The sequence below is a fragment of the Rhinoraja longicauda genome, chromosome 9, assembly GCF_053455715.1.
Source record: "Rhinoraja longicauda isolate Sanriku21f chromosome 9, sRhiLon1.1, whole genome shotgun sequence".
Lineage (NCBI taxonomy): Eukaryota > Metazoa > Chordata > Chondrichthyes > Rajiformes > Arhynchobatidae > Rhinoraja > Rhinoraja longicauda.
In genome coordinates this window covers 35446742-35473900 of record NC_135961.1, presented here as the reverse complement: position 1 = coordinate 35473900, position 27159 = coordinate 35446742, and the positions used below count along the sequence as shown (strand labels likewise).

Sequence of the window (27159 nt, the reverse complement as noted above, 5' to 3'; positions counted from 1 at the left end):
TAACAGGTCCGTAATAACAAGGGTTTAATGTACTTACACACTGAGATTTGGATTTCTTGGGGGAAGAGTTGATAATCTCTCCATGATTTTAGATAGTGGATGAAAATCATCACCAGCATAAAGTTTTGGCAAAATCTTTTGCGCAATTTGCTTTGTTAAAACTTAACCCCAAATGAAAGTATTATCAGAGAGGTTTTGATTTCCAGTCCTGGAATCCAAAGTCATTCATCATCAAATGTTACCAGCACCATTGCGAACTGCAGGTCGATGGGAACTTAATGCAACGGATTAATGGTGCTTTTATTACACATGTGTAAATGCACAGTGAAATTCTTTTCTCACATTCAGTCCAATAGATTATTGCCATACTTAAGCACAATCGCCGATTAGCCATGTGTGCAGAAATAGTCCACTGACCCGCATGCAAAAGGCACCAGGTTTTGGCGCCATTTTCAAAGTCCAGTCCGTGCTCTCGTTCTTATGAGTGGTGCCCGATCCAGGCGAGCACTAGGCTGCTGCAGGTCTCCCAGCCATCGCCTTCCTTCGACATCTGGATCGACCTGCGAACTGACGTCCCTCTCCCTGCCCGTCCACCCTTGTTCCCAGGGGTGCCTCCCGCAGTCGACCTTGAGGGTGGGGAAGGCCTGACCTCGTCTCCTCTCCTCGCTCCTCTCCTGTCGAGTCCATCGTCGTCGCCGGCTCCACCCTACCTGGTCTCTAGTCTCCGGGGGACGAGCAGGGGCGGCTGAACAACTCCCCCACAGGCCTCGGCCCGCCGAGTCTTGCGTTCGGCCGCAGGGGGGACGAGCATTGTCTGTCCTTCAGTGGGATCCAGGCCCGCTGGTGGGGGGGAGTCAGTCACCTTACAGTGCAGCGCACAAGCACGCCGACAATGTCTGTGCTGAACATGATACCGAGAGAAACTAATCTCCTCCGCCTGCACGTGATCCATATCCCTCCATTCCCTGCATATCCACGTACCCATCTAAAAGACTCTTAAACGCCACTATCGTACCTGCCTCCACCACCATTCCCGTTGGCCCTTTCCAGGCACCCACCACTCTCTGAGTAAATAAAAACACCCCGCACATTTCCTTTAAAGCTTGTCCCTCTAAACTTTGGCACAAACCAGCCGCACCCCACCAGTCACAGGCCCCCAACCCATTGATTCTCGGTGGAGTTTTCTCCCGAGTTTCTGAGCTTTGAAGTGAAGGACATTGATTAGCAAAGAGGTTTTGATTTCCAGTCCTGGAACCTGAAGCCCATCATCATCAATGTTGTTAAGTTGGAAAGGATATCGAGAAGATTTACGAGGATGTTGCCAGGACTCGGGGGTCTGAGGTGCTGAGAGAGGTTGAGCAGGCTGGGACTCTTCCTTTGAGCGCAGGAGGATGAGGGATGATCTTATAGAGATGTTTAAAATCATGAGAGGAATAAATCGGGTAGACGCACAGAGTTTCTTGCCCAGAGTAGGGGAATCGCGAACCAGAGGACAGAGGTTTAAGGTGAAGGGGAAAAGATTTAATAGGAATCTAAGGAGTAACTTTTTCACACAAAGGGTGGTGGGTGTATGGAACAAGCTGCCAGAGGAGGTAGTAGAGGCAGGGACTATCACAATGTTTAAGAAACAATTAGACAGGTACATGGATAGGACAGGTTTAGAGGAATATGAACCAAATGCAGGCATGTAGGATTAGTGTAGATGGGACACATTGGTCGGTGTGGTCAAGTTGGGCTGAAGGGCCTGTTTCCATGCTGTATCACTCTATGACTCAATTTTCAAACATTACCAACACCATTGTGATCTGCAGGTTGTTTGGGGCATGAAGCTTTGCCGGCCTCTAGTGGGGTCCAGGGTCGGGGGCTGACGTCACCCCTTGGAGCTGGTACCACTGGAACAACTGCGTGGAACTGTCTTCGAACCTCCAGCTGTCAAAGGGGACGTGCACCTGGCCCACACACAGCTGCCGTTTTAGAGTCGTGCTGTACCACACGGAGACGTGGAGTGTCTTCGTCTCTACCTGCCGCCGCCCAATGGTGTACTGGAGAATGCAAAGTACAACGCGTGAATATACAGATCCATCAGGCCCCATCTGCAATCCGCGTCTCATGGTGGCCTGAGTGTGTGTGTTCAGCATTGATTCACCTTGACAGACCACAGAATGTGCAACAAGTTTGTTCATGAGTTCAAGGAGCAGAATTAGACAATTCGGCCCATCAAGTCTACTCCGCCATTCAATCATGGCTGATCTATCCTTTCCTCAACCCCATTCTCCTGTCTTCTCCCCATAACTCCTGACACCCGTACTAATCAAGAATCCATCAATCTCCACTTTAAAAATATCTATTGACTTGGCATCCACATCCTTGTGTTTGGTGGGGCACGGTGGCGCAGTGGTAGAGTTGCTGCTTTAAGGCGTCAGACGACCGGGTTCGATTCTGACTGCGGGTGCTGTCTGTACGGAGTATGTACATTCTCTCTGTGACTGCGTAGGTTTTCCCCGGGTGCTCTGGTTTCCTCCCACATTCCCAAAGATGGGTGCAGGTTTGTAGGTTAATTGGCTTCTGTAAATTGTTCCTTGTGTGTGGGATAGAACTAGTGTATGGGTGATCATTGGTCGGTGTGGACGCATGCAGTGGGCCAAAGGGCCTGTTGCCAAGCTTTTCACCATACCTCGGTACATGTGACAATAAACTAAACTGAACTAAGTACCGGACAGGAACAGGCCAATCTGCCAACAATGTCTTTGCTGAACATGATACCATGATAAACTGTATCTGTACACTGTGGACGACTCGATTATAATCATGTATAATCTTTCTGCTGACTGCAAAGCTTTTCACTGTACCTCAGTACATGTAACAATAAACTAAACTAATCTATAAGAAAATAAGAAAATAACTGCTGATGCTGGTACAAATCGATTTATTCACAAAATGCTGGAGTAACTCAGCAGGTCAGGCAGCATCTCGGGAGAGAAGGAATGGGTGACGTTTCGGGTCGAGACCCTTCTTCAGACTGATGTCGGGGGTGGGACAAAGGAAGGATATAGGTGGAGACAGGAAGATAGAGGGAGATCTGGGAAGGAGGAGGGGAAGGGAGGGACAGAGGAGCTATCTGAAGTTGGAGAAGTCGACGTTCATACCACCGGGCCACAAACTGCCCAGGCGAAATATGAGGTGCTGCTCCTCCAATTTCGGGATGTAGAAGAGACCCTAGTGAGACCCTAGTGTTTCTGGACCTCACCATCTCCTATCTCTGACATCTCCCTCCCGTTTCTGGACCTCACCATCTCCATCACAGGAGAAAAACTAGTGACGGACATTTATTACAAGCCCACCGACTCGCACAGCTATCTGGACTACACTTCTTCCCACCCGGTCCCCTGCAAAAAGTCTATCCCCTACTCCCAATTCCTCCGTCTACGCCGCATCTGCGCCCGGGATGAGGTGTTTCAGACTAGGGCTTCCGAGATGTCCTCGTTTTTCAGAAAACGGGGCTTCCCCTCCTCCATTATAGATGAGGCTCTCACTAGGGTCTCTTCTACATCCCGCAGCTCCGCTCTTGCTCCCCATCCCCCCACTCGCAACAAGGACAGGATCCCCCTCGTTTTCACCTTCCACCCCACCAGCCAGCGGATCCAACATATCATACACCAACATTTCCGTCACCTACAACAGGACCCCACCACTGGCCATATCTTCCCATCCCCTCCCCTCTCTGCATTCCGCAGAGACCGTTCCCTCCGCAACTCCCTGGTCCACTCGTCCCTTCCTACCCAAACCACCCTAACCCCGGGCACTTTCCCTTGCAACCGCACGAGATGCAACACCTGTCCCTTTACCTCCCCCCTCAACTCCATCAAAGGACCCAAACATTCTTTCCAGGTGAGACAGAGGTTCACCTGCACCTCCTCCAACCTCATCTATTGCATCCGCTGCTCTAGATGTCAACTCATCTATATCGGCGAAACCAAGCGCAGGCTCGGCGATCGCTTCGCTGAACACCTGCGCTCGGTCCGCATTAACGCAACTGATCTCCCGGTGGCCCAGCACTTTAACTCCCCCTCCCATTCCCAGTCTGACCTCTCTGTCATGGGCCTCCTCCAGTGCCACAGTGAGGCCCGCCGGAAATTGGAGGAGCAGCACCTCATATTTCGCCTGGGCAGTTTGCGGCCCGGTGGTATGAACGTCGACTTCTCCAACTTCAGATAGCTCCTCTGTCCCTCCCTTCCCCTCCTCCTTCCCAGATCTCCCTCTATCTTCCTGTCTCCACCTATATCCTTCCTTTGTCCCACCCCCGACATCAGTCTGAAGAAGGGTCTCGACCCGAAACGTCACCCATTCCTTCTCTCCCGAGATGCTGGCTGACCTGCTGAGTTACTCCAGCATTTTGTGAATAAACTAAACTAATCTACTGTAATCTCCCCTGCCTACACGTGATCCATATCCCTCCATTCCCTGCATATCCATGTGTATCTAAAGGTCTCCTAAACGCCACTGTCGTATCTGCCTTCACCATCACCCTGTGCAGGGCATTCCAGGCACCCAGCACTCTCTTTTTAAAAAAAAGCTGTGCATCTCCTTTAAACTTTTCCCCTGTCACCTTAAAGCTGTGACCTCTAGTTGTGACATTTCCACCCTAAAGGAGAAAGATTCTGACTGTCTAATCTATTTAAGCTTCTCATCATTTTATAAACTCCCCTCAGGTCTCCCCTCAGTAGGGTTGCCAACTTTCTCACTCCCAAATAAGGGACAAGTTAACGTCACCGCCCCACGCCCCACGTGACCTCACCCAGCCAGCGGCCACGTGCTCCCGCTCCACCAAGGGCAGCCGCCCTGGCGGGGAGGCAGGTTGCTACTCAACCTCTGCCCTCCGCCCTCCGGACCTACACTGTCCAGAGTTAGACACAAAATGCTAGAGTAACTCAGCGGGTCAGGCAGCATCTCGGGAGAGAAGGAATGGGTGACGTTTCGGGTCGGGACCCTTTCTCAGTCTGAAGAAGGGTCTCGACCCGAAACGTTACCCATTCCTTCTCTCCGGAGATGCTGCCTGACCTGCTGAGTTCATCCAGCATTTTGTGTGTACCTTCGATTTTAACCAGCATCTGCAGTTTTTTTTCCTACAGTGTCCGGGTCTACAGCCTCCCCACCCCCCCCGGTCAAATACGGGACAAGGGCGGTCCCGTACGGGGCAAACCAATTTAGCCCAAAATACGGGATGTCCCGGCTAATACGGGACAGTTGGCAACCCTACCCCTCAGCCACCAACACTACAGAGAAAACAAACCAAGTTTGTCCAACTTAAAGCTAATACCCTCCAATCCAGTCATCATTCTGGTAAACCTCTTCTGCTCCCACTCCAAAGCCTGCACATCCTTCTTGTAATGGGTGTGACTGCTTGCCCTGGGGCAGAAGAGGCAGAGGGGTGATTTTGGACATTGGCCAATAGCAGAGTATTGGGCCTTTCCAATGTCGGATGCACGTTGCCTGTATCGAACAGGGGTTAGGTATGGAAACCCTGGCAGGACTGGGTCAGGGCATTTACCTTCTGCAGGAGGTGGTGGTTGATTCCTGCACCATTCCTGCAGCCCTAGAGGCATGGGATGGGACTGAGATCTCCATTCACACAGCTGGTTGGGCCTTAGTGAAACAGAAAGCCCCCAATGGAAATAGTCAGAGATGTACAGCATGGAAACAGGCCACCATGCCTATGCTGACCAAGTTAGCATACCGGGATGGTCCCATTGGCCTGCATTCTTCCCAGAGCCCACTAAACCCTTCTTATCCACATATCTGCCCAAATGTCTTTTAAAACTCATATTTGGACATGCTTCTATGTGTGGTATTGTCAAGCAATGCTAGTAATGCAAGTGCTGTCAGAAGCCTGAATGTGCACCGTTTTGGTAGAAGCAGCAGGCATTCGTCAGACAAAAAGCAATGAATTACCTGTAACGTTTCATTAAAAACTGGATCCACTGTGTTCCTCTTCACCGAGCTCTTCAACTTACTGTGAGGAGATTTGTCAGGAAGCAAGTAGGTCTTCACATACCTGAAAAAGATTTAAAAAATTATAAACTTTCATTTCAGGAGATATCCAGTGAAAATATAGGATGTTTAATTTAGTGATAGAAAGATGAAAAAAATATCATTTCTGCAGCACCCCTCACATTCAGGCTGCCCAGGTTAAAACGAACTGAGTGGCAGCGTGGCGCAGCAGGTAGAGCTGCTGCTTCACAGCGCCAGTGATGCGGGTGCGATCATGACCCAGGTTTGATGCCGTCTGTGTGGAGTTTGCATGTTCTCCCTGTGACCGCGTGGTTTCCTCCACTGCATCTCTCAACCAAACTAAACTAAACAGAGCATATGATATAAAATGTTGTATATATAAGATCATAGTTTTGTTTCATCACATCTGATTAAACTTTAGGAATTGTGTCTGAGCATAGGTTTGCTGGCATTGAAAGAATGCTGAACAGCAGGTCTGTGGAGAGAAACAATTCATCACACAAGCCTCTGCCAGAAATCTGTAGATGTCCAAGATTGGGAAAAAAATGACAACAGGGTGTGTTTTGATTCAGCGGTTGACAATGCTCTTATCTCTCTGTTGTGTAACTTGGACTTATGCTCCAATAAATGAATCTACAGTAAAAGACATTTGGACAGGTACACAATTAAGAAATGTTTAGAGATAAGGGCCAAATGCGGGTAAATGGGACTAGCTTGGTTGGGGCATCTTGGTTGGCACGGACGAGATGGGCCGAGGGGCCTGTTTCTGTGCTGTATGACTTTATAACACTGCAAACGAAAATTTAGTGGCACGATTTAAACTGTCTTACTGACAAGCAGACTTATGTTCAAAGCAATACAATGATATGGGCTTGAAAGGCAGGTTTGCTGAGGCAGATTGACAAATTGGATTAAAACGACGTCACCGAGTCATGGAGAGATACGACACAGAAACTGGCCCTTTGGCTCACTAAGTCCGTGCCGACCATCGCCCATTTACACCAATCAAACGTTAATCCCATTTTTTATATGGATCATGTGCAGGCGGAGAGAATCAGTTTAACGGCATCATGTTCAGCAAGGACAGGGGTCAGAGGGCCTGCTCCTGTGCTATACTGTTCTATGTTCCAAATTGGAGTGTCCAGAGGAAGCCCATGAGGTTTGGTTAGGTTTAGTTTAGTTTATTGTCATGTGTACCAAGGTACAGTGAAAAGCTTTTAGTTGCATAGTATCCAGTCAGCGGAAAGACAATGGATGATTACAATCGAGCCACCCCCCAACCCCCCCCCCACCCCCCCCCCCCCCCACCTCTATCTTTCAGTCTGAAGAAGGGTTCCAACCTGAAACATCACCTGTAGCTTTTCTCCAGAGACGCTGCCTGATCTGCTGAGTTACTGCAGCACTTCGTGTATATCTACAGCTCTACCGGTGTGCTGCCTTAGCCAACGTTTAAAGCAATAATTCATAAATCTCAACAAATACATTCCTTTGAGGACTATAATTACAGGGACAAAGTGATACTGCCATATCCAGCTGCAGCAAAGTTAACAATACCATCAGCAGAGAGCAGCAAACCTATTGATTAGCAGTGCTGTAGAAATGAGCAAGTGATGTAAAAGACCATTAACCAGAGAGGAGAAGGTAAATTTGGATAAACTAGTGGGGAATATGTAACCAGGTTTGTTGGAGGTTCGATGAGGATTTAAAAATGAGGTCAGCTCAAGTAAGGCCCCTTATGTACTGAGATGAGAGAAATTACAGCAGAGATAAAGAAAATGAAATAAAAGTAGTAAGCAATATGTAAGCAATTTGTTCCTTGTCTTTACAGTAGAGGGCAGAAAGAACTCACCAAAAAGAGTGGGGAATTAAGGGGAGCGAGGACGTTAACATGAGGATCACAGCAGAGCCACTGTCTCCCAGCACCAGAGATCCAGGCTCGATCCTGATCTTGGGTACTGTTTGTGTGGAGTTTGCTTGTTCTCCCAGTGAGTTTCTTCCGGGTGCTCCCACACCCCAAAGATGCACAGGTTTGTGGGTTAATTGGCCTCTGTAAATCACCCCCTAGAATGTAGGGAGTGGATGAGAAAGTTGGATAACATAAATCTAGTGTGAACGGAGATTGATGGTTGGCGTGGACTCGATAGACAATAGACAATAGACAATAGGTGCAGGAGGAGGCCATTCAGCCCTTCGAGCCAGCACCGCCATTCAATGCGATCATGGCTGATCACTCTCAATCAGTACCCCGTTCCTGCCTTCTCCCCATACCCCCTCACTCCGCTATCCTTAAGAGCTCTATCCAGCTCTCTCTTGAAAGCATCCAACGAACTGGCCTCCACTGCCTTCTGAGGCAGAGAATTCCACACCTTCACCACTCTCTGACTGAAAAAGTTCTTCCTCATCTCCGTTCTAAATGGCCTATCCCTTATTCTTAAACTGTGGCCCCTTGTTCTGGACTCCCCCAACATTGGGAACATGTTTCCTGCCTCTAATGTGTCCAATCCCCTAATTATCTTATATGTTTCAATAAGATCCCCCCTCATCCTTCTAAATTCCAGTGTATACAAGCTTAATTGCTCCAGCCTTTCAACATACGACAGTCCCGCCATTCCGGGAATTAACCTAGTTAACCTACGGCTGAAGTACCTATTTCTACGCTGGATCTCTAAACTAAACCTAAACTAAAATTAAATAAAATAAATAATGAAGAAAAATCACTGAAGAAATGAACAGAAACAAAACAAAAACAGATTTATTGGATTCAAACCACAAGGTAGTGTTGCTGAAATAATGGTGAAATTTAACAGTGTGTGCATTTTGGATCCTATGTCTTTGGGAAGAATGTTTGGGGTTTCGGAGGGGTGGTGAGAGGATGGTTGAGTGGATCGTTTTTGTGACCAGGGGACTTTAGAGATACAGTGTGGAAACAGACCGTTCCGCCCACCGAGTCCACGACGACCAGTTATCACCCCATTCACTAGTACTATCCTACACACTAGGGCCAGTTTACAAATTTTTTATCGAAACCAATTAACCTGCAAGCCTGTATGTCTTTGAAGTGTGGGAGGAAATTGAAGCACCTGGACAGAACCCACGCAGTCTCGGGGAGAACGTACAAACTTCATACAGCCATCACCCGTAGTCATGATCGAACCCAGGTCTCGGGCACTGTAAGGCACTGTCTACCACCGTGCTATTGTGCCGTCCTGAAATGAGGGTGACGAATAGTGATGTGTAGAAACAAGGAACTGCAGATGCTGGTTTCCACAAAATGGCAGAAAGTGCTGGAGTAACTCAGTGAATCAGGCCACATTTCTGGAGACCATAGATAGGTGACATTTCCGGTCGGGACCCTCAGCAGGTTTAGTTTCCGGTCGGGACAGACACAGATTTAGTTTCATTTGCCGTTACTCCATCCAAGATACCTGCATCACAAAGGGGGAGAACAGTGGCGCAGCGGTAGAGTTACCGCCTCACAGCGCCAGAGATCCGGGTGCCATCCTGACCTCAGGTGCTGTCTGTATGGAGTTTGTATGTCCTCCCTCATCCAAAGGGTGTCAAAGGTCACAGACGTATGATGCTTGTTGAGGAGAATGAGAGTTCACGAGGATAAAGAGGAGGGGATTGCAGCTCTGGCTGAGGAAGGGGGAGCAGTGTTCAGGCGGGGCACTTTCCAGGGACATTTTCCAAAATTCACTCTTCCCAGTTTTAAACAACGGTCCACATGGGAGCAGCATTATAAAGCTCACACATAATTCAAAGCAGTGGAAAGTGATGAGGAGAGATGATGGCTCTTGGAGGGGCAACGATGGGATAGTGAGATGGCCAGCAGGGGGAATGCATTATGAAGTGAATCATTGTGGGTGGAGTAACTTGGAAAGACAACATACTTTCAATGGAGGTGGACACAAAGTACAAAACACACCAGCATCTGCAGTTCCTTCTTGCACATGCTTTCAATGGGATAATTTTAAATGTGTAACCCATCGATGTGTAACGACATACAAACTCCGTACAGACAGCACCCGAGGTCAGGATGGCACCCGGGTATCTGGCGCTGTGAGGCAGTAACTCTACCGCTGCACCACTGTTCTCCCCCTTTGTGATGCAGGTATCTTGGATGGAGTAATGGCAAATGAAACTAAATCTGTGTCTGTGTTAACTGCTGAGGAATTTCTGGTAAAACCTGTCCTCCGGTGCCCTCTGGGTGTAACCAGCTCACCACAGTATCAGCTTCCCACCTCACTGATCTGGAAACAACAGCCCGTGAGTTTTATGCTGCAAACTTAAAACGCAGCATCTAACCAGATTTCAGCTAACGCATCTGCCCAAAGTAATTCTTCTACAATTCCCGCTTGCCTTCCAGTGAAGAGCAGTCCCTTATTGCCACCCACTGCACTTTCTCTGTAACTGTAACACTATCTGCAGCACATTGTTTTTCTCTTTGCTCTACCTGTTGTACTTGTGCATGGTTTAATTGTAGTCATGTATGGTATGACTTCACTGGATAGCACTCTACCTTGGTTCATGTGACAATAATAAAACAATACCAATACCTCAGGCGGAAAGCTGTTCAGTTCTGGCAATCACAGCACAAGAAAGAAGCAAAGGCCTTAAAGCAGACATGGTTCAGAAAGGTGTCATCAGGAATGACATTAGAATTGACTTTAGACTTTAGAGATACTCCAGAGAGCGCCGGAAACAGGTCCTTCAGCCCACTGAACTGCTTCGACCAGTGATCCCCATTCACAAACACTATTCTACACACTAGGAACAATTTCACAATTTTACCGAGGCTAATTAACCTACAGACCGACATGTCTTTGGAATGTGGGAGGAAACTGGAGCACCCAGAGAAATCCCACGCGGTCACAGGGATAACTCCCTACAGAGAGCACCTGTAGTCAGGATTGAACTCGGGTCTCTGGCGATGCAACTCTACCACTGTGTCATTGTGCCGCATGAGGTGGAGCAGTGATGAGGATGGTGAAGAGGTCAGGACTGCTTTCCTTGGAACGGAGAAGATTAAGATGATTCCTAGATAATGAAAGGTTTAAGAAAGTAGCTGAAGGAAAATCACTTCCCCTTTCAAGTGAATTAATAGCCAAGGATGATGACAGAAAAAACTGCAGATGCTGGAATCTTGAGCAAAACAAGTGCCAGAGGTATTTAATGGGTCAGCCAGCATCTGTGGCGGAAAATGTCCAGAGGACGTTTCGGGTCGGGACCTTTCCTCAGACCCTTCCCAACCCGAAAAGTGTTAAAGGAACTCAGCGGTCAAAACGCACGTGGCCACAAGGAGAACATACAAACTCCATACAAACTCCGGTGCTGTAAGGCAGCAACTCTACCACTGCTCCATCATGCCGCCCCAAAGGTGTGGACCGAACAATAGTTACTCTTTTGTAGAGCAGATCCTGAAATGTATGAGCAGAGATTTTACTGATCCTGAGCCTCTCCTTGCTCTTTGCTCTGATTTGGATCAACGAAAGGCCTGGGATAGGGTGGATGTGGGATGGATGTCTCCACTAGTGGGAGAGTGTAGGATCAGAGGGCATAGCCTCAGAATAAAAGAACATACCTTAAAAATGGAGGTGAGGAGGAGTTCCTTTAGCCAGAGGCTGGTGAATCTGTGGAATTCATTGCCACAGATGACGGTGGAGGCCGTCATTGGGTATTTTTGAAGGCAGAGATGATGGGCTCCTGTTTAGGAAGGGCGTCAAAGGTAACGGGGTGAAGGCTGGAGAATAGGGTTGAGAGGGAAAAATAGTTCAGCCATGATTGAATGGCTGAGTAGACTTAATGTACTCCAAAGACGTACAGGTATGTAGGTTAATTGGCTGGGTAAATGTAAAAAAATTGTCCCTAGTGGATGTAGGATAGTGTTAATGTGCGGGGATCACTGGGCGGCACGGACTTGGTGGGCCGAAAAGGCCTGTTTCCGGCTGTATATATATGATATGATATGATATGATATGATAATGGGCCGAATGGTCTAATTCTGCTCCTTTAACATGAACTTATAAAGACATTGGGTAGGTTTAAGGCAGAGATTGATGGGTTCTTGATTAGGAAGGGTGTCAAAGGTTACAGGGAGAAGGCAGGGGAATGCGGGTGAGAGGGAAAAATAGATCAGCCGTGATTGAATGGCGGAGCAGACGATGAACTGGATGGCCTAATTCTGCTGTTTTGTCATAGATTTACGATCCCTACACAATAGTGCCCAAATATCAAAAGCCCTTCATCATCTGTGAAGCCCTTTGGCCTCTCAGAGGATGCTGTGTCTGAAGAAGGGCCTCAACCAGAAATATCACCTATTCCTTTTCTCCAGAGATGCTGCCTGACCCACTGAGTTACTCCAGCATTTTGTGTCTATCTTCGATGTAAACCAGCATCTGCAGTTCCTTCCTACACATGCTGTACAAACACGACTTCCCTTTTTAACAGAGCTTGCTCTAGAAAACACCTACGGGTTTCTCTTCTTCCCGTCTCCAGGGGCTAGGTTTTTGCATGCTTTGATGTGTATCTCCAGCGCCAGGGCCTCAAAGTTGTACCGGATGGACAACTCGATTTCACCAGTAACATTAGCCTTGTCCATCGTCTCTGACCCTGGGCAGATGCTGCTGGTACTTTCCTATGGAGACATGATGGGAGACACGACATCACGACTGGTGCCTTACAACTCGGTGACCACCCTCGCCTTAGTGTGGCTTTGATCACATCCCGAGGGGTCAGCGAGCTGCCTGATCGCTTCAGCCCACGCCTATTGTAAGTTCACAGAATTGTGGATGCAACCCAGAGCATCACATCAACCAACCTCCCTTCCATTGACTCCATTTATACCTCAAGCTGCCTCGGCAAGGCCAGCAGCATAAGGTGCAAGGCCAGCAGCATAAGGTGCAAGGCCAGCAGCATAAGGTGCAAGGCGCACCCCAGCCACTCCATCAGGGCCAGTTTCTTCCCATCTGTTATCAGGCAACTGAACCATCCGATCAACAACGAGAGAGCGGTCCTGAACTACGATCTACCTCATTGGAGACCCCCAGACTATCTTTGATCAGACTTTACTGAACTTTATCCTGGACTAAACGTTCTTCACATTATTCCCTTTATCATGTTTCTGTACACTGTGGATGGCTCGATTGTAGTCATTATTTTGTTTTTCCGCTGACTGGTTAGCACACAACAAAAGCTTTTCATTGTACCGCGGTACATGTGACAATAAACATTGTTGGCTGGGAAAGATAGGCGAACGACAGGGATACAAGGATGCGAACAGTGGAACTAGTAGGATGACTATGATTGGGGAAGGAAGGAAGGAGGGAGAAAGGAATGCAGGAGCTACTTGAAATTAGAGAAATCAACATTCATACCGCTGGGTTGTGAGCTGCCGAAGCAAAATATGAGGTGGTGTTCCTCCAATTTGCGTATGGCTTCACTATTTTTCCCCTTTCTCCCCCCCCCCCCCCTCCCCTCTCCTACCAGTCATCCTACTAGTTCCACTGTTCATATCCTTGTATCCCTGTAGCACATCTTCCCCAGCCAACAATAGGCCATCATGGACTCCACGCTTCCTGAGTTCATCTGTTGCTGGCCCTGTCTTGTTCTGGCTTTCTCTATCTTTCAGTCTGATGGAGGGTTCTAACTCGAATGTCATCTATACCTTTTCTCCAGAGATGGTGCCCTGACCCACTGAGTTACTTCAGCAATTTGTGTCTGTTTTTGTAAATCAGCATCTGCAATTCCTTGTTCCAAAATGCCACTAAACGTTTTTTATAATGAAGCAGCTCTTCACCAGAGGGTTAGAACGTCACGTGCTTCTCTGCACATTTTGCACCTGTCCAAATGTGCAGAGATATACTTGAGGTTCTCATGCTCTGGTTAAGAGTTGCTTCATTATTCGTGAAAGGGCTTGCTCCGGGTACCACGTAGAACAGGTTCTTCAGCCCACAATGTTTGTGCTGAACATGATTTCAAGACCAACTCTCATCTACCTGCACATCATCCATATCCCTCCATTCCTTGCATATCCATGTCTATCCAAAAGTCTCTTAAATGCCACTATTGTATCTGCCTTAACCACAGCATTACGTTCCAGGCACCCATCACCCTCCGTGTTAAAAAACCTGCCCCGCGCATCTCCATTAAAAGAGATTAATGTGCAAAATTAGAGCACATGGTATTGGGGATAGGGTATTGACATCGACAGAGAGCTGGTTGGCAGACAGGAAGCAAAGAGTAGGAATTAACTGGTCCTTTTCAGAATGGTAGGCAGTGACTAGTGGGGTGCCGCAAGGCTCAGTGCTGGGATCCCAGTTATTTATAATATAATGAACAATTTAGACGAAATAACTAAATGTAACATCTCCAAGTTTGCGGATGACACAAAGCTGGATGGCAGTGTGAGCTGCGATGAGGATGCTATGAGGCTGCAGGGTGTCCTGGATAGGTTGGGTGAGTGGGCAGAAGCATGGCAGATGCAGTATAATGTGCATAAATGTGAGGTTTTCCACTTTGGTGGCAAGAACAAGGCAGATTATTATCTGAATGGTGTCAGATTGGGAAAAGGAGAGGTGCAACGAGACTTGGGTGTCCTTGTACATCAGTCACTGAAATTTAACATGCAGGTACAGCAAGCAGTGAAGAAAGCAAAATGGCATGTCGGCCTTCATAGCGAGAGGATTTGAGTTTAGGAGTAAGGAGGTCCTATTGCAGTTGTACAGGGCCCTGGTGAGACCGTACCTGGAGTATTATGTGCAGTTTTGGTCTCCTAATTTGAGGAAGGATATTCTTGCTGCTGAGGGAGTGAAGTGTAGGTCCATCAGGTTAATTCCCGGGATGGCGGGGCTGATATATGATAAGAATAAAGGGTAGGCCATTTAGGACCGAGATGAGGAAAATCCTTTTCATCCAGAGAGTTGTGAATGTGTGGAATTCTGATTTTGGATGATCAGCCATGATCATATTGACTCGTAGGGCAGAATGGCCTACTCCTGCACCTATTTTCTATGTTTCTATGTTTCTAAACTTTGTCCCACTCACTTTGAAGCCAGAGAAAGCTAAATCAGTTGATGAGCTGGAGGGGGGGGGGGGATGGGCTGGTGGAGGGGGATGGGCTGGTGGAGGGGGATGGGCTGGTGGGGGGGCAGTGAGGGGGGGGGGCGTAGACAGGGGAAGGGACAGATGGAGCGGGCGAAGCTGGAAGTGGGTGGACTGGGCTGTGGGGAGGGGGGCGGACATGGAAGGGAGTGGATGGGGTGGTGGGAGGGCAGACATGGGGAGGGAGTGGTGGGGGGGGACGGACATTGGGAGGGGGTGGATGGGGTGATGGGGGGATGGACAGTGGAGGGGGGATGGCAGTGTGGGGGGGCAGACAGGATGGGAGTGAGGAGGGGACAGACAGGTAGGGGGTGGACGGGGTGGTGGAGGGTCGGGAGCAGGCATGGGAGGGGGCGGATGGGGTGGTGGAAGGCACACAGAGAGGAGGGGCTGAGGCTGGTTGTGGATGACTGAGGTGGTGACAGTGCGGACCATCCGCGACCCTAGACAAGGTCCCACCCAGGGCACAAAATGGCCTCCTGCCCCTCACAGATCCCCCCCATCCCGTAGAGCACCACACCCTGCCCCGTGCCGCGCCCTCCCCCCCCCCCCCACCGCCTGGTACTGACCTGCTGCAGCCGGGAGCTCTCTTCTCCCGCGTCGCCCGTCCTGCCAATGGCCAGCGAGGAGCCGGAGGTGGGCAGCTGTCGACAGGTATCGGCACCGGTCAGCCATGTGTCCCAGTGCACCCCCTCCTCACTCCCTCTCACTGCCCCCACCCTGTCCGAACCTCGACCACCCAATCCACCTGCAAACCGCCCCCCCCTCCCTGCACACCGCCCCCCCATCCCTGCACACCGCCCCCCCACCCACCCACCCTGCACACTGTCCCCCCCTCCCTGCACACCGCTCCCCCCCACCCACCCACCCTGCACACCGCCCCCCCACCCTGCAAACCGCCCCCCCTCCCTGCACACCGCCCCCCCCACCCACCCTGCACACCGCCCCCCCACCCTGCACACCGCCCCCCCACCCTGCACACCGTCCCCCCCTCCCTGCACACCGCCCCCCCACCCTGCACACCGTCCCCCCACCCAGCACACCGTCCCCCCACCCAGCACACCGCCCCCCCCCACCCTGCACACCGTCCCCCCACCCCCACCCTGCACACCACCTCCCACCCCATCCAGCACACTGCCCCACCATCCCACACATCGCCCTTCCCCCCCACCCACCCTGCACACCGTCCCCCCACCCACCCTGCACACCACCCCCCACCCCCATCCCGCACACCGCCCCCCCACCTGGCCACACCATCCCCCCCCACCCACCCTGCACATCGCCCCCCCACCCACCCTGCACACCACCACCCCATCCCGCACATCGCCCCCCCACCCACCCACCCTGCACACCATCCCCCCCCACCCTGCACATCGCCCCTCCCATCCACCCACCCTGCACACTGCTCTCCCATCCACCCACCCTGCACACTGCTCTCCTCACCCACCCTGCACACTGCCCCCCCCTCCCACCCTGCACACCGCCCCCCCATCCCCACCCACAGGACTCACGGCCACCGGTCGACAGAGATGCAGGGAGGTGAGGCAGGGGTAAGGTTGGGCCGGAAGGGGGGGAAACCTTCACCCGGGGACAGAAACTGTGAGTTATGGGGCCCCACACTGAGGGGTCTCTGTGCCCACACTGACAGGTCTACGGGTCCCACACTGAAGATCAATGGGGGTAGAGTTTATGGACCACATTTCTGTGAGAGGACCAGCTGAGGTCACACTACATGGGGTTCGATGGGGGTTACATTTGCCTGTGCTTCTATTGCCAGTGAACAGTGTGGGTCTGACTGGTCCCACCAATTTCTGGAGGATCTAACTGGTCCAACCAGCTTCCGGAAGGTTTGACTGGTCCTGCCAGCTACTGGAGGTCTCACTGGTCCCACCAACTTCTGGAGAATCTGATTGGTCCCACCACTAATTGGGGAGTCTAACTGGTGCCACCAGCTACTGAAAGGTGTTACTGGTCCCAATAGTTACTGGAGGTTTGACAGGTCCCACTGGTTACTGGAAGGTCTCACTGGTCTCACTGGCTGCTAGAGATCTCACTGGTCACATCGGCCACTGGAGGATCCCATTGGTCCCACCAGCTTCTGGAGGGAGATTGTTCCTGGAACTTTAAACCAGACTGACAGCTGAAGTGTGGTGCCTTCACGCCCACGGTGGTTTTTCATACAACATCATTGGTCATCACTGGCGACACGCCAGCAGCCTCACTAGAAGGTCCAGCCACAAGAGCTCAATAACAACTCCAAGGTCAGTTGCACTAATTGGCCTTATCTACACACTGGTTATGATTGGTGAGAATGTATGTAAAAAGGAGGCTTCTGGAATAAACATGGCACAAGGTGTCTGGCTCAGCTAAGTGTCGTTTGTTCTTTGCTTTCTGTCGTGTGATTCAGTAGATCCTACAGAAGTAAACACATAAGAGACGTTTCCTGGGGGGGGCCAGGCTTTCTGTACCTTGCTCATGCTGGTCAGGGCCGTGTCCGACTGACTCCTCTCCTTCTTCAGCTCACTGTCGCTGGGAACGTAACTGGCTGATAGTAAGTGGGTTTTCTTCGCCACATCTTCATGAGATTTGGAGATATCTAGAGAAAGACACGTTTCAACAAGGTAGCTCAAACCCTGATCTCCGTCTGTATCCACCTACCACATACATTCATAAGACATAGGAGCAGAGTTAGGCTATTCGGCCCATCGTGTCTTCTCCACCATGCAGTCATGGCTGATCTATCTTTCCCATACTCCTGCCTTCTCCCTGTACTTGCACCATTTGCTGGGCTTGGCCCTACCCCTACAAACCCGATACCAGAGGGATGGAGCTGAGATCACTTACGTCTGATGCGGTCTGTAAACGACCAGAACACATTCTCCATCGATCTAGTGAATCTTTTTGAATGTTTGTCCTCCTATGAATATTCAAACCATTGTTAATCAGTTGTGCAGTCCTTAACAACATTTATTTATATGAATAAATCTGAGTGCAAAAGCACTGAATTACATTACACCAATTCATCCCCTGGATGCCTTCAACCCTTACCCTTTCAAACCTTTGAACAGCAGTTCTCTACCATCCTGGCAAGATCATAAAATGTTTAAAATCCAATTTGCTTGAAACAATATCTTAAATATTTCTTCATTTAAAAGCTGTGCCCAAGATCCAATATGTTACAGCAATAATTAAGCAAAAATGGCAGCACGGTGGCGCAGCGGTAGAGTTGCTGCCTTACAGCGCCAGAGATCAGATTTCCTTGCTGACTACAGGTGCTGTCAGTGTGGAGTTTGTATGTTCTCCCCTGAACTGCATGGGTTTTCTCCGGGTGTTCCGGTTTCCTCCCACAGTCCAAAGCCATACAGATTTGTAGGTTAATTAGCTTTGGTGTGTAGGTTAGTGTAATTGTGCGAGTATCGCTGGTCGAAGCGGTCTCGGTGGGCCGAAGGGCCTGCTTCCACTCTGTATCTCTAAACTAAACTAAACTAAAACAGCTGGTAGGAATGCTGCCTCACAGCACCAGAGACCCGTGTTCAATCCTGGCCTCGGTTCTGTCATTGTGGAGTTTGCAAGTTCTCCATGTGACCGTCAGCATGAATAGGTGTTGTTTCAGGTCGGGATCCTTCTTCGGACATTTGCAAGGTTCCCCCCCCCCCCCCCCCCCCCATGTCGCTTTTCCAGCTTTCCCCTCCCGACTCCATCAGTCTGAAGAAGGGTCCCGACCCAAGGATGAGTCGCACCCTGACCACACTCTCTTCTCCCCTCTCCCATCAGGCAAAAGGTAAAGAAGTGTGAAACGCACACCTCCAGATTCAGGGACAGCTGTTCCCAGCTGTTATCAGGCATTGAACCATCCTGCCAACAACTAGAGAGCAGTCCTGAGCTACTATTCAACTCATTCGAGACCTTGGGAGTATCTTTGATCGGACTGCACTGGCTTTATCTTGCACTAAACATGATACATGTTATTCCCTTTATCCTGTATCTGTACACTGACAGATCGATAGTAATCATGTACAGGCTTTCCGCTGACTGGTTAGCACGCAACAAAAGCATTTCACTGTACCTCGGTACGCGTGACAATAAACTAAACTCAAACTCAATTTTACATTACCAGTTGACATCCAGTAGGTGGAGGAGTAGGAGGTACCACAGCAATACTGGTGGAGAAACAGGAAATATGCATCATTGCAGTACTCGGTACTGGAAAGGTATTTGACAGTAACAGCAGTTTTGTCAACAGACATTAGCGGCCATTTTTCACAGCTGTGTACTACAGAAGAGCGTGTTAGGGCAGCACGGTGGCACAGTGGTAGGATTGCTGCCTTACAGCGCTTGCAGCGCCAGAGACGCAGGTTCGATCCTAACTTTGGATGCTGTCTGTACAGAGCTTGTACGTTCTTCCCGTGACCGCGTGGGTTTTCTCAGAGATTTTCGATTTCCTCCCACACTCCAAAGATGTACAAGTTTGTAGGTTAATTGGCTTGGGTTTGTCTACTTGGTATTAGTGTAAATTGTCCCTAGTGTGTGTGGAATAGTATTAATGTGCAGGGATCGCTGGTTGGCTCGGACTCGGTGGGTCGAAGGGCCTGTTTTTGCGCTGTATCTCTACACTAAACTAAAACTAAACTAAAGGAGGGTTTGGACAGCATGCAAAACATAGCTTTTCACTCTACCTGGGTACATGGGACAATATAAACATAAACCTAAACCTCAGGGTGGGGCGCACAGACAGACAAGATATGCCTTCGCCATTGAGACGCCTCACCTCAGTGATCGGAAGGTCTGCAGCAGCTTCTCGCTTATTGTTTTGTGCTCACCTGTCGGACAACAAAACAATGACATGAGTGTCTTGAACACTTAAAGCAGAGGACTTTGTGCAGGTTTGTTCTCTGGTGAATGAAACCTTGGGTCGAACATATAGTGGCTTGGTGGTGGAACATCTGCAGTAATGGGTGGCACGACAGTGGTGTTTAAGAGGCTTTTAGATCGGCGCATGGCACAGTGGTAGAGTTACCGCCTCACAGCACCAGACACCCGGGTTCCACCCTGATTACTGGTGCTGTTTGTATGGAGTTTGCATGTTCTCCCTGTGACTGTGTGGGTTTCCTCCAGGTACTCCGGTTTCCTCCCACATTCCAAAGACGTGTAGTTTTGTAGGTTAATTGGCTTTTGTTAATTGTCCCAAGTGTGTAAGATGGAACTAGTGTACGGGTGATCAGGTGATCAATGGTCAGCATGGACACAGCCTGCCGAAGGGCCTGTTTCCATGCTGTATCCCTAAAACTAAAAACATGTACATGCAGGGAATGGAGAGATATGGATCACGTGCAGGCAGAGGAACGTGCTGCCGAGGGTGGTGGTGGAGGCAAATACAATAGTGGCATTTAAGAAGTTTTTAGATAGGCACATGGAAGTGCAGGAAATGGAGGGATATGGTTCATGTACGAGCAGAGGAAATTAATTTAACTTGGCATCTTGTTTGGCACAGACATTGTGGGCTGAAGGACCTGTTCCTGTGCTGTACTGTTCTATAAAGAAAGACATTCTGAGTATCTTATGTCCCTTTCAACTCCCCCTCTTTCCCCTCCCTCTCTGTCCTCTTACATCCACACCCCTCCCTCTTGTTTCACATTTCATTCCTCCTCTTCTCAACTTATCTGACCCTTTTGTCTCTGTTTTACCTCCAGTCTTTCTCACTTCACCCATCTGCTAATCAAAACCCTGGCACTCACCTGTATCCACCTCGCCAAGCTTTATCCTGCCCCCACCTCACTTTTTCAGCTTTCTCCCCCCAACTACAATCAGTCTGAAGAAGGTTCTGATCCAAAATGTCATCTCTCCATTTCCTCCATGGATGGTGACTGATCCATTGAGTTCCTCCAGCCTTTTGGTTTTTCCTACCCAAACCCATACCCACACATTGCTATCTCATCTGAGAGTTTGTACCAGCACACGCTTAGAGTCATAGTCATACAGCGTGGAAACAGGCCCTTTGGCTCAACTTGCCCACACATGTCCCATCTACACTAGTCCCACCTGTTTGCGCTTGGCCCATATCGCTCTAAACCTGTCCTCTCCATGTCCCTGTCTAAATGTTTCTTAAACATTGCAATTATACCTGCCTCAACTACCTCATCTGGCAGTTTGTTCCATCCACCCACCATCCTTTGGGTAAGAAAGTTACCCCTCTGGTTCCTATTAAATCTTTCCCCTTCACCTTAAACCTATGCCCTCTGGTTCTGGATTCCCCATCTCTAGGCAGACGACTGTGCATTTACCCGATTTTGTACACCTCTATACGATCACCTTTCATCCTCCAAGGAATAGAGTCCTCGCCTGTTTAACCTCTCCCGATAGCTGGCTCTCAAGACTTGGCAACATCCTTGGAAATCTTGTCTGCACCCTTTCCAGCTTGACAACATCTTTCCTATAACATGGTGACCAAAACCGGACATAATACTCTAAATGTGGCCTCACTAATTTCTTATATAATGGAAACATGACCTCCCAACTCAATACTCTGACTGATGATGGCCAATGTGCCAAAAGCCGTTTTGACCACCCTATCTACCAGTGACGCCTTACTCTACGGAACATGAGGGATATGAGTGTGTTATACTTTCCCTCTTATAGAACAGAGAACACAGAACAATACAGCACATGAACAGGCACTTTGGCCCATAATGTCTGTGCTGAACATAATGCCAGGTTAAACTAATCACCTCTGCTTGCACACGATCCATATCCCTTCCATCCCCTGCACTTCCATGTGCCTATATAAAAGCCTCTTAAATGAACTGTGCGGCCTCTCTCCTCTCTGGTTAAGGAGAGACCTGATGGAAGTATATGAAATTGTGAGAGGTATAAATAAGGTAGACAGTCAGAGCCTTTTTTCCCAGGTTGGAAATATCAAATATGAGAGGGCACAGCTTTAAGGTGAGAGGGGCAAAGTTTAAAGGAGATGCGCGGACAAATGTTGTTAAATAGTAGTTGGTCAGTGCTGCCAGGGGTGGTGGCAGATACAATAGTGACGTTTAAAAGACTTTTGGATAGATGTACGGCTGTGAAGGTAATGAGGGTATATGGATCACGAGCAGGCAGATAAGAGTTGGTCCGTACAGTCTGAAGAAGAGTCCCGACCCAAAACGTCACTCATCCTTTTTCTATAGAGATTCAGCCTGACCCGCTGAGTTACTCCAGCACGTTTTTGTCTATCTTTGGTATAAACCAGCGTTTGCAGTTCTTTCTACACAGATAAGACCTAGTCTTGGCATCATGTTTGGTACAGACATCGTGGGCCGAAGTGCCTGGTGTACTGTTCTATGTTCTAAAACATGGCCCAATCAAAGACCTTTTGTGGTGACCAGGCAGTGCCTGTCTAATAGGAATCAGGGTGTCAGCACTGTTGGCATTGAACAAGCCTCACGTTTCCTGGGTCTTTGGCCACAATTCCATGAGGTCTCGGTGGTGACAGCGTAAATACCTTGCTCCAGGCTAAATTTCTTTGCCCTCTCCTCGATAAACCACTCTCCAGACTTCACCTTCACCAGCCTGAAATACAGAAACAGCAGAAATCTTTTCACAAGTGGAACTCTGCACTTGTGTTAGTCGTGTATGTGACCTGGGCGTCTGTCTAACACCCAATGCAGTGGCATAACCTTCAGGAAAACGGAGGGAAGAAATTATTTGCCAAGTGAAAAACGCAATGAGATCAATAACACTGAAAAGCTCCATACGGAAGAGAAATTAATCAGCCCAGAGATGGATAAATCACAGGCAGGTGATGTCCCAGAGGTTGAAAGAGTGGGTATAGATATCCCATATCTTTCTAAACTCTATAGATGCTGAAGTTGTTATACAGCACGGAACCAGGCCCTTCGGCCCAGTTTGCCCAAGCCGACCAAGGTGGCATATTTACACTAGTCCCACCTGCTCGCGTTTAGCTCATACTGTTATCCTATCCATGTACCTGTCTAAATGTCGTTTAAATGTTGTTAGAATTTCTGCCTCAACTACCTCCTCTGGCAGCTCATTCCATATACTCACTACCCTCTGTGTGGAAAAGGTTGACCCTCCAGCTACTTCTATTAAATCTTTCCCCTCTCACCTTAATCCTATGTCCTCTGTTTCTTGATTCCCCTACTTTGGGTAAAAGACTCTGCGCATCTACCCTAACTATTCTAGTCTAATACACCTTTATAAGATCATCCCTCATCCTCCTGTGCTCCAAGGAATAAAGTCCTAGCCTGCCCAACCTCTCGCTGTAGCTCAGGGCCTCGAGTGATGGGTGCCCATGTCCAAACATCTACCTATCAAACCCCTCTCACCTGTTTCCACCTGCCAGGCTTTGTCCTGCCCTCCACTTCTCTTCTATCTTTCTCCCTCACATCAAAATCAGTTTGACGAAGAGTCTTGACCCAAAACGTCAGCTATCCTATCCTGACACTGGTTAATACACAAAAGGACTCAAAGTGCTGGAGTAACTTAGCGGGTCAGACATCATCTCCGGAGAACATGGAAAGGTGACGTTTTGGGTTGGGATACTTCTTCAGACTGATTGTGGTGGGGAGAGAAAGTTGGAAGAGATATGGTGCCTTTGTCTAACCTATACATCAACCCCACTACACCCCCCTATCAACCCCCCCCCCCCTCTCCACCCCCTCCCCCTACCTCACCTGTGTCAGGATTGTAGCAGGGGAAGAGAAAAGACACAAAGTGCTGGAGTAACTCAGCAAGTCAGGCAGCATCTTTGGAGAGAATGGATAAGTGACGTTTCGGGTCGGGACTGTTCTTCAGATTCCTTTCTAGATTCAGATTCTGCAGTTCCCTGGAAACTCTCAACCCCGGCAAGAGTATTAGGGCAATCAGTTTGAGAATCTCTTACCCGTGAGCATGACACACGACGCAGCGGGCCACTTTATTGGAGTTGTGGATGCTGCATCCATCGCACACTTGGTGACTGCAGACACTGCACTCAACGCCCTTGTTAAACAGGAGTCCCAGGGCAGCCTGGCACCGAGCACATGAGTGGCTGCTGTATTCCCGGCTGCAGCTTTTTGCTCCTTTCCGGCGGATTTCTTGATATTCCGATTTCAACTTTCTGTGCACAAGGGAGGACACATTTTCAGTGACATAAAACTATCACAGACTCAACAATTGCTTAGAGTTTCACCTGATTTTTCTCAGTGGAGCAAATGCCAAGGGTCAGTTTTAGGTAGTTCAGTTCAGTTCAGTTTAGTTCAGTTCAGTTTGGTTTAATTTACTCAGTTCAGTTTAGTTTAGTTTATTTTATTTTAGATTAGTTCAGTTTAGTTCATTTCAGTCCAGTTTAGAGACCATATTGCAGAATTCTATTTGTTCTTTTGAATTGAATTGAATTGAAAGATACAGCATGGAAATAGGCCCTTTGGACAACTGAGTCCAGGCTGACCAATGATCACCTGTTCACACTAGTTCTATGCTATCCCACTTTCTCATCAACTCCCTACGCATTAGGGGACAATTTACGGAGGGCACTTAACTTACACAACCGCACGTCTTTCACGCGGTCACAGGGAGAATATTCAAACTCCACACACAGACAGCTCCTGAAGTCAGGATCAAAGCTGGGTCTCTGGCATGGTGAGGTAGCAGCTCTACCAGCTGACCCACCCTGTTGAGTTGATTGCAACTAAACAGAGACAAACTGCTTACACAGGGATAGAAGGAGGCCGCTCAGCCCCTCAAGCCTGTCCTGATATTCAATACAATTATGGCTGATCTATGTTGGCCTCAACTCCTCTTCTGTTCCATTTCTCCAGAACCCTCAGGTCCACGAGCTTTCAAATCTGGTGATATTCTTGGGCATGACGATAGTAAGGAGGGAATGTTGGGCTTCGTGAAAAGTATTAAGATGTTGAAATCCCAGGGCCTAAATAATCTATTCGATTACGGAGGGAAGCATGGAGGAGATTGGTGGGTACTTGTTTGTAATCTCTTTAGCTTTGGGTGAGGTGCACAGGACTGGAGCATAGTTCTTTTGCTTAAGAAGAGCAATAATGACAAACCAGGAAATTCTAGGGTAATGAGCCTAGTGATCGGGAGTGATAGGGAGTCACTCAGTGATAGGGAGTCACTCAGTGGTAGGGAGTCACTCAGTGATAGGGAGTCACTCAGTGATAGGGAGTCACTCAGTGATAGGGAGTCACTCAGTGATAGGGAGTCACTCAGTGATAGGGAGTCACTCAGTGGTAGGGAGTCACTCAGTGATAGGGAGTCACTCAGTGGTAGGGAGTCACTCAGTGGTAGGGAGTCACTCAGTGGTAGGGAGTCACTCAGTGATAGGGAGTCACTCAGTGGTAGGGAGTCACTCAGTGGTAGGGAGATTGTGGGAGAAGATTCTGACCAACAGGATTTACTCTCATTTTGAAAAGCGTGGACTTATTAGGGAGAGTCAGCATTGGCTTTGGGCAGTGCCAGGGGACATACTGACTCACATTGCCCATATCCTTCTAAATCTTTCCTATCAATGTACCTGTCCAAATGTCTTTTAAATGTTGTTATAGTACCTGCCTCAACTACTTCCTCTGGCAGCTCATTCTATAAACCCACCAGTACCCTGTACTGTGCTATGCTCCATGTTCTGTGCTCATGGTTGATTCCATATAATTCTGCATTACAGATCGATGAAGAAATGGAGCCTCTCTGGAGAACATGGCTAGATGGCGTTTTGGGTTGGGATTCTTCTTTAGGCTGATTGAAGGGGATGTTGGGAGGAACCGGTAGCAAAAGATCGGGACAAATCAGAGCTGGCAACAGATGATCTCAGGCAGGGTGGTTCCCTGATAGGCTTCATACCGCTGGGTTATAAGCTACTCAAGCGAAATATGAGGTGCTGTTTCTCCAGTTTGCGTGTAGCCTCACTCTGGCAATGGAGGAGGCTCAGGACTGAAAGGTCAGTGTGGGAATGGGAAGGGGAGTTAAAACGGTTAGCAACCTGTAGGCCTTGACGGACTGAGCGTAAGTGTTCAGCGAAATGGTCGTCAAGTTTATGCTTGGTCTCACAGATGTACAGGAGATCAATGTACCAACTTCACAAACTTCACAACCTTTGCTTTACTCAACACAACGGTGGAACATTTCTCCAAAGAGTCTTTTGACCACAAATGTGCCTGAGGCCACGTCAACATTTTACGGTTTAGTCTAGTTTAGTTCAGAGATCCAGTGCGGACAGGCCCTTCCCACCATGTCCGCGACGACCAGCGATCCCCGTACACTAGCACCATCCTACACACTCTGGACAATTTACAATCTTTACTGAAGCCAATTAACCGACAAACCTGTACGTCTTTGTAGTGTGGGAGGAAACCGGAGCACCAGGGAAAACCCATGCGGTCACGGGGAGAACATACAAACTCCGTACAGAGAGCATCTGTAGTCAGGATCGAACCTGGGTCTCTGGTGCTGTAAAGCATCAACTCCACTGGTGCGCCACCGTCCCGCCCTCCGAGCTGTCTTTGTTTTCAGGTCCCAGGCACCTCTGGTAACCTGTCACAGGTGGGTCTGACTTCTGTGTCACTCACCTTATCCGTTCTTCTTCCACTTTTCGTAACATTTCATCGCGTTGAAGGACCTCCAGAACTTTGTCCCTCTCTCGATCTTTGAGCGATTTGATATCAATTTCCAGATTCATTCTGCTCTGGGTTCAGAGCCGCTGACAATTGAACTCCTGAGTTTCTTTTAAACTACAGGACTAGGCAGGATTCCAAAGGCCGGAACTGAGAGGTTGTCGAGGAGACGGAGGAAGACTCTATATTGGCTTCCTGCTGTGGACCACCATCAACAGATTGGCATTAACATTATCAAACTCTGCTCCAGGGTAGTCTGATTCTAAGCATTTTGTGACACTTTCTGACTGTCAGTTTATAAACTTAAAGTCACCTCTTCTTATCAGCTTGAAACATTTAAAGTCTTCTCTGAAAGGCAAATAGGTAGAGGAGAGAAAATTGTAATTAGAACATAGAACACAGAACAGTATAGCACAGGGACAGGCCCTTCGGCCTACAATGT

General features: G+C 48.8%; 1 protein-coding gene across 1 annotated transcript; it reads right to left on the bottom strand.

The window, feature by feature from the left end:
* Positions 1 to 1644: 1644 nt before the first annotated feature.
* On the bottom strand, positions 1645 to 26782 carry sytl3 (synaptotagmin-like 3). The gene is made up of 9 exons (XM_078405967.1): positions 26673 to 26782; positions 23996 to 24211; positions 22595 to 22662; positions 19877 to 19928; positions 19223 to 19268; positions 15678 to 15752; positions 12480 to 12643; positions 5950 to 6052; positions 1645 to 2042 (listed from the first exon to the last, which is right to left on the bottom strand). The coding sequence occupies exons 1-9, from the start codon at positions 26780 to 26782 to the stop codon at positions 1842 to 1844; spliced, it is 1035 nt and encodes a 344-aa protein (XP_078262093.1). The 3' UTR covers positions 1645 to 1841.
* Between the last annotated feature and the right edge of the window lie 377 nt (positions 26783 to 27159).

Bases quoted from the DNA above. Each gene is read 5' to 3' on its own strand.
- sytl3 (XM_078405967.1), bottom strand. From the start codon at position 26,782: ATGAATCTGGAAATTGATATCAAATCGCTCAAAGATCGAGAGAGGGAC. The intron at 22,663-23,995 runs GTAAGAGATTCT...TCTGTATTTCAG, and splicing joins GTCGTGTGTCATGCTCACGG to GCTGGTGAAGGTGAAGTCTG. The intron at 19,929-22,594 runs GTATTTACGCTG...GTTGTCCGACAG, and splicing joins GAAATTTAGCCTGGAGCAAG to GTGAGCACAAAACAATAAGC.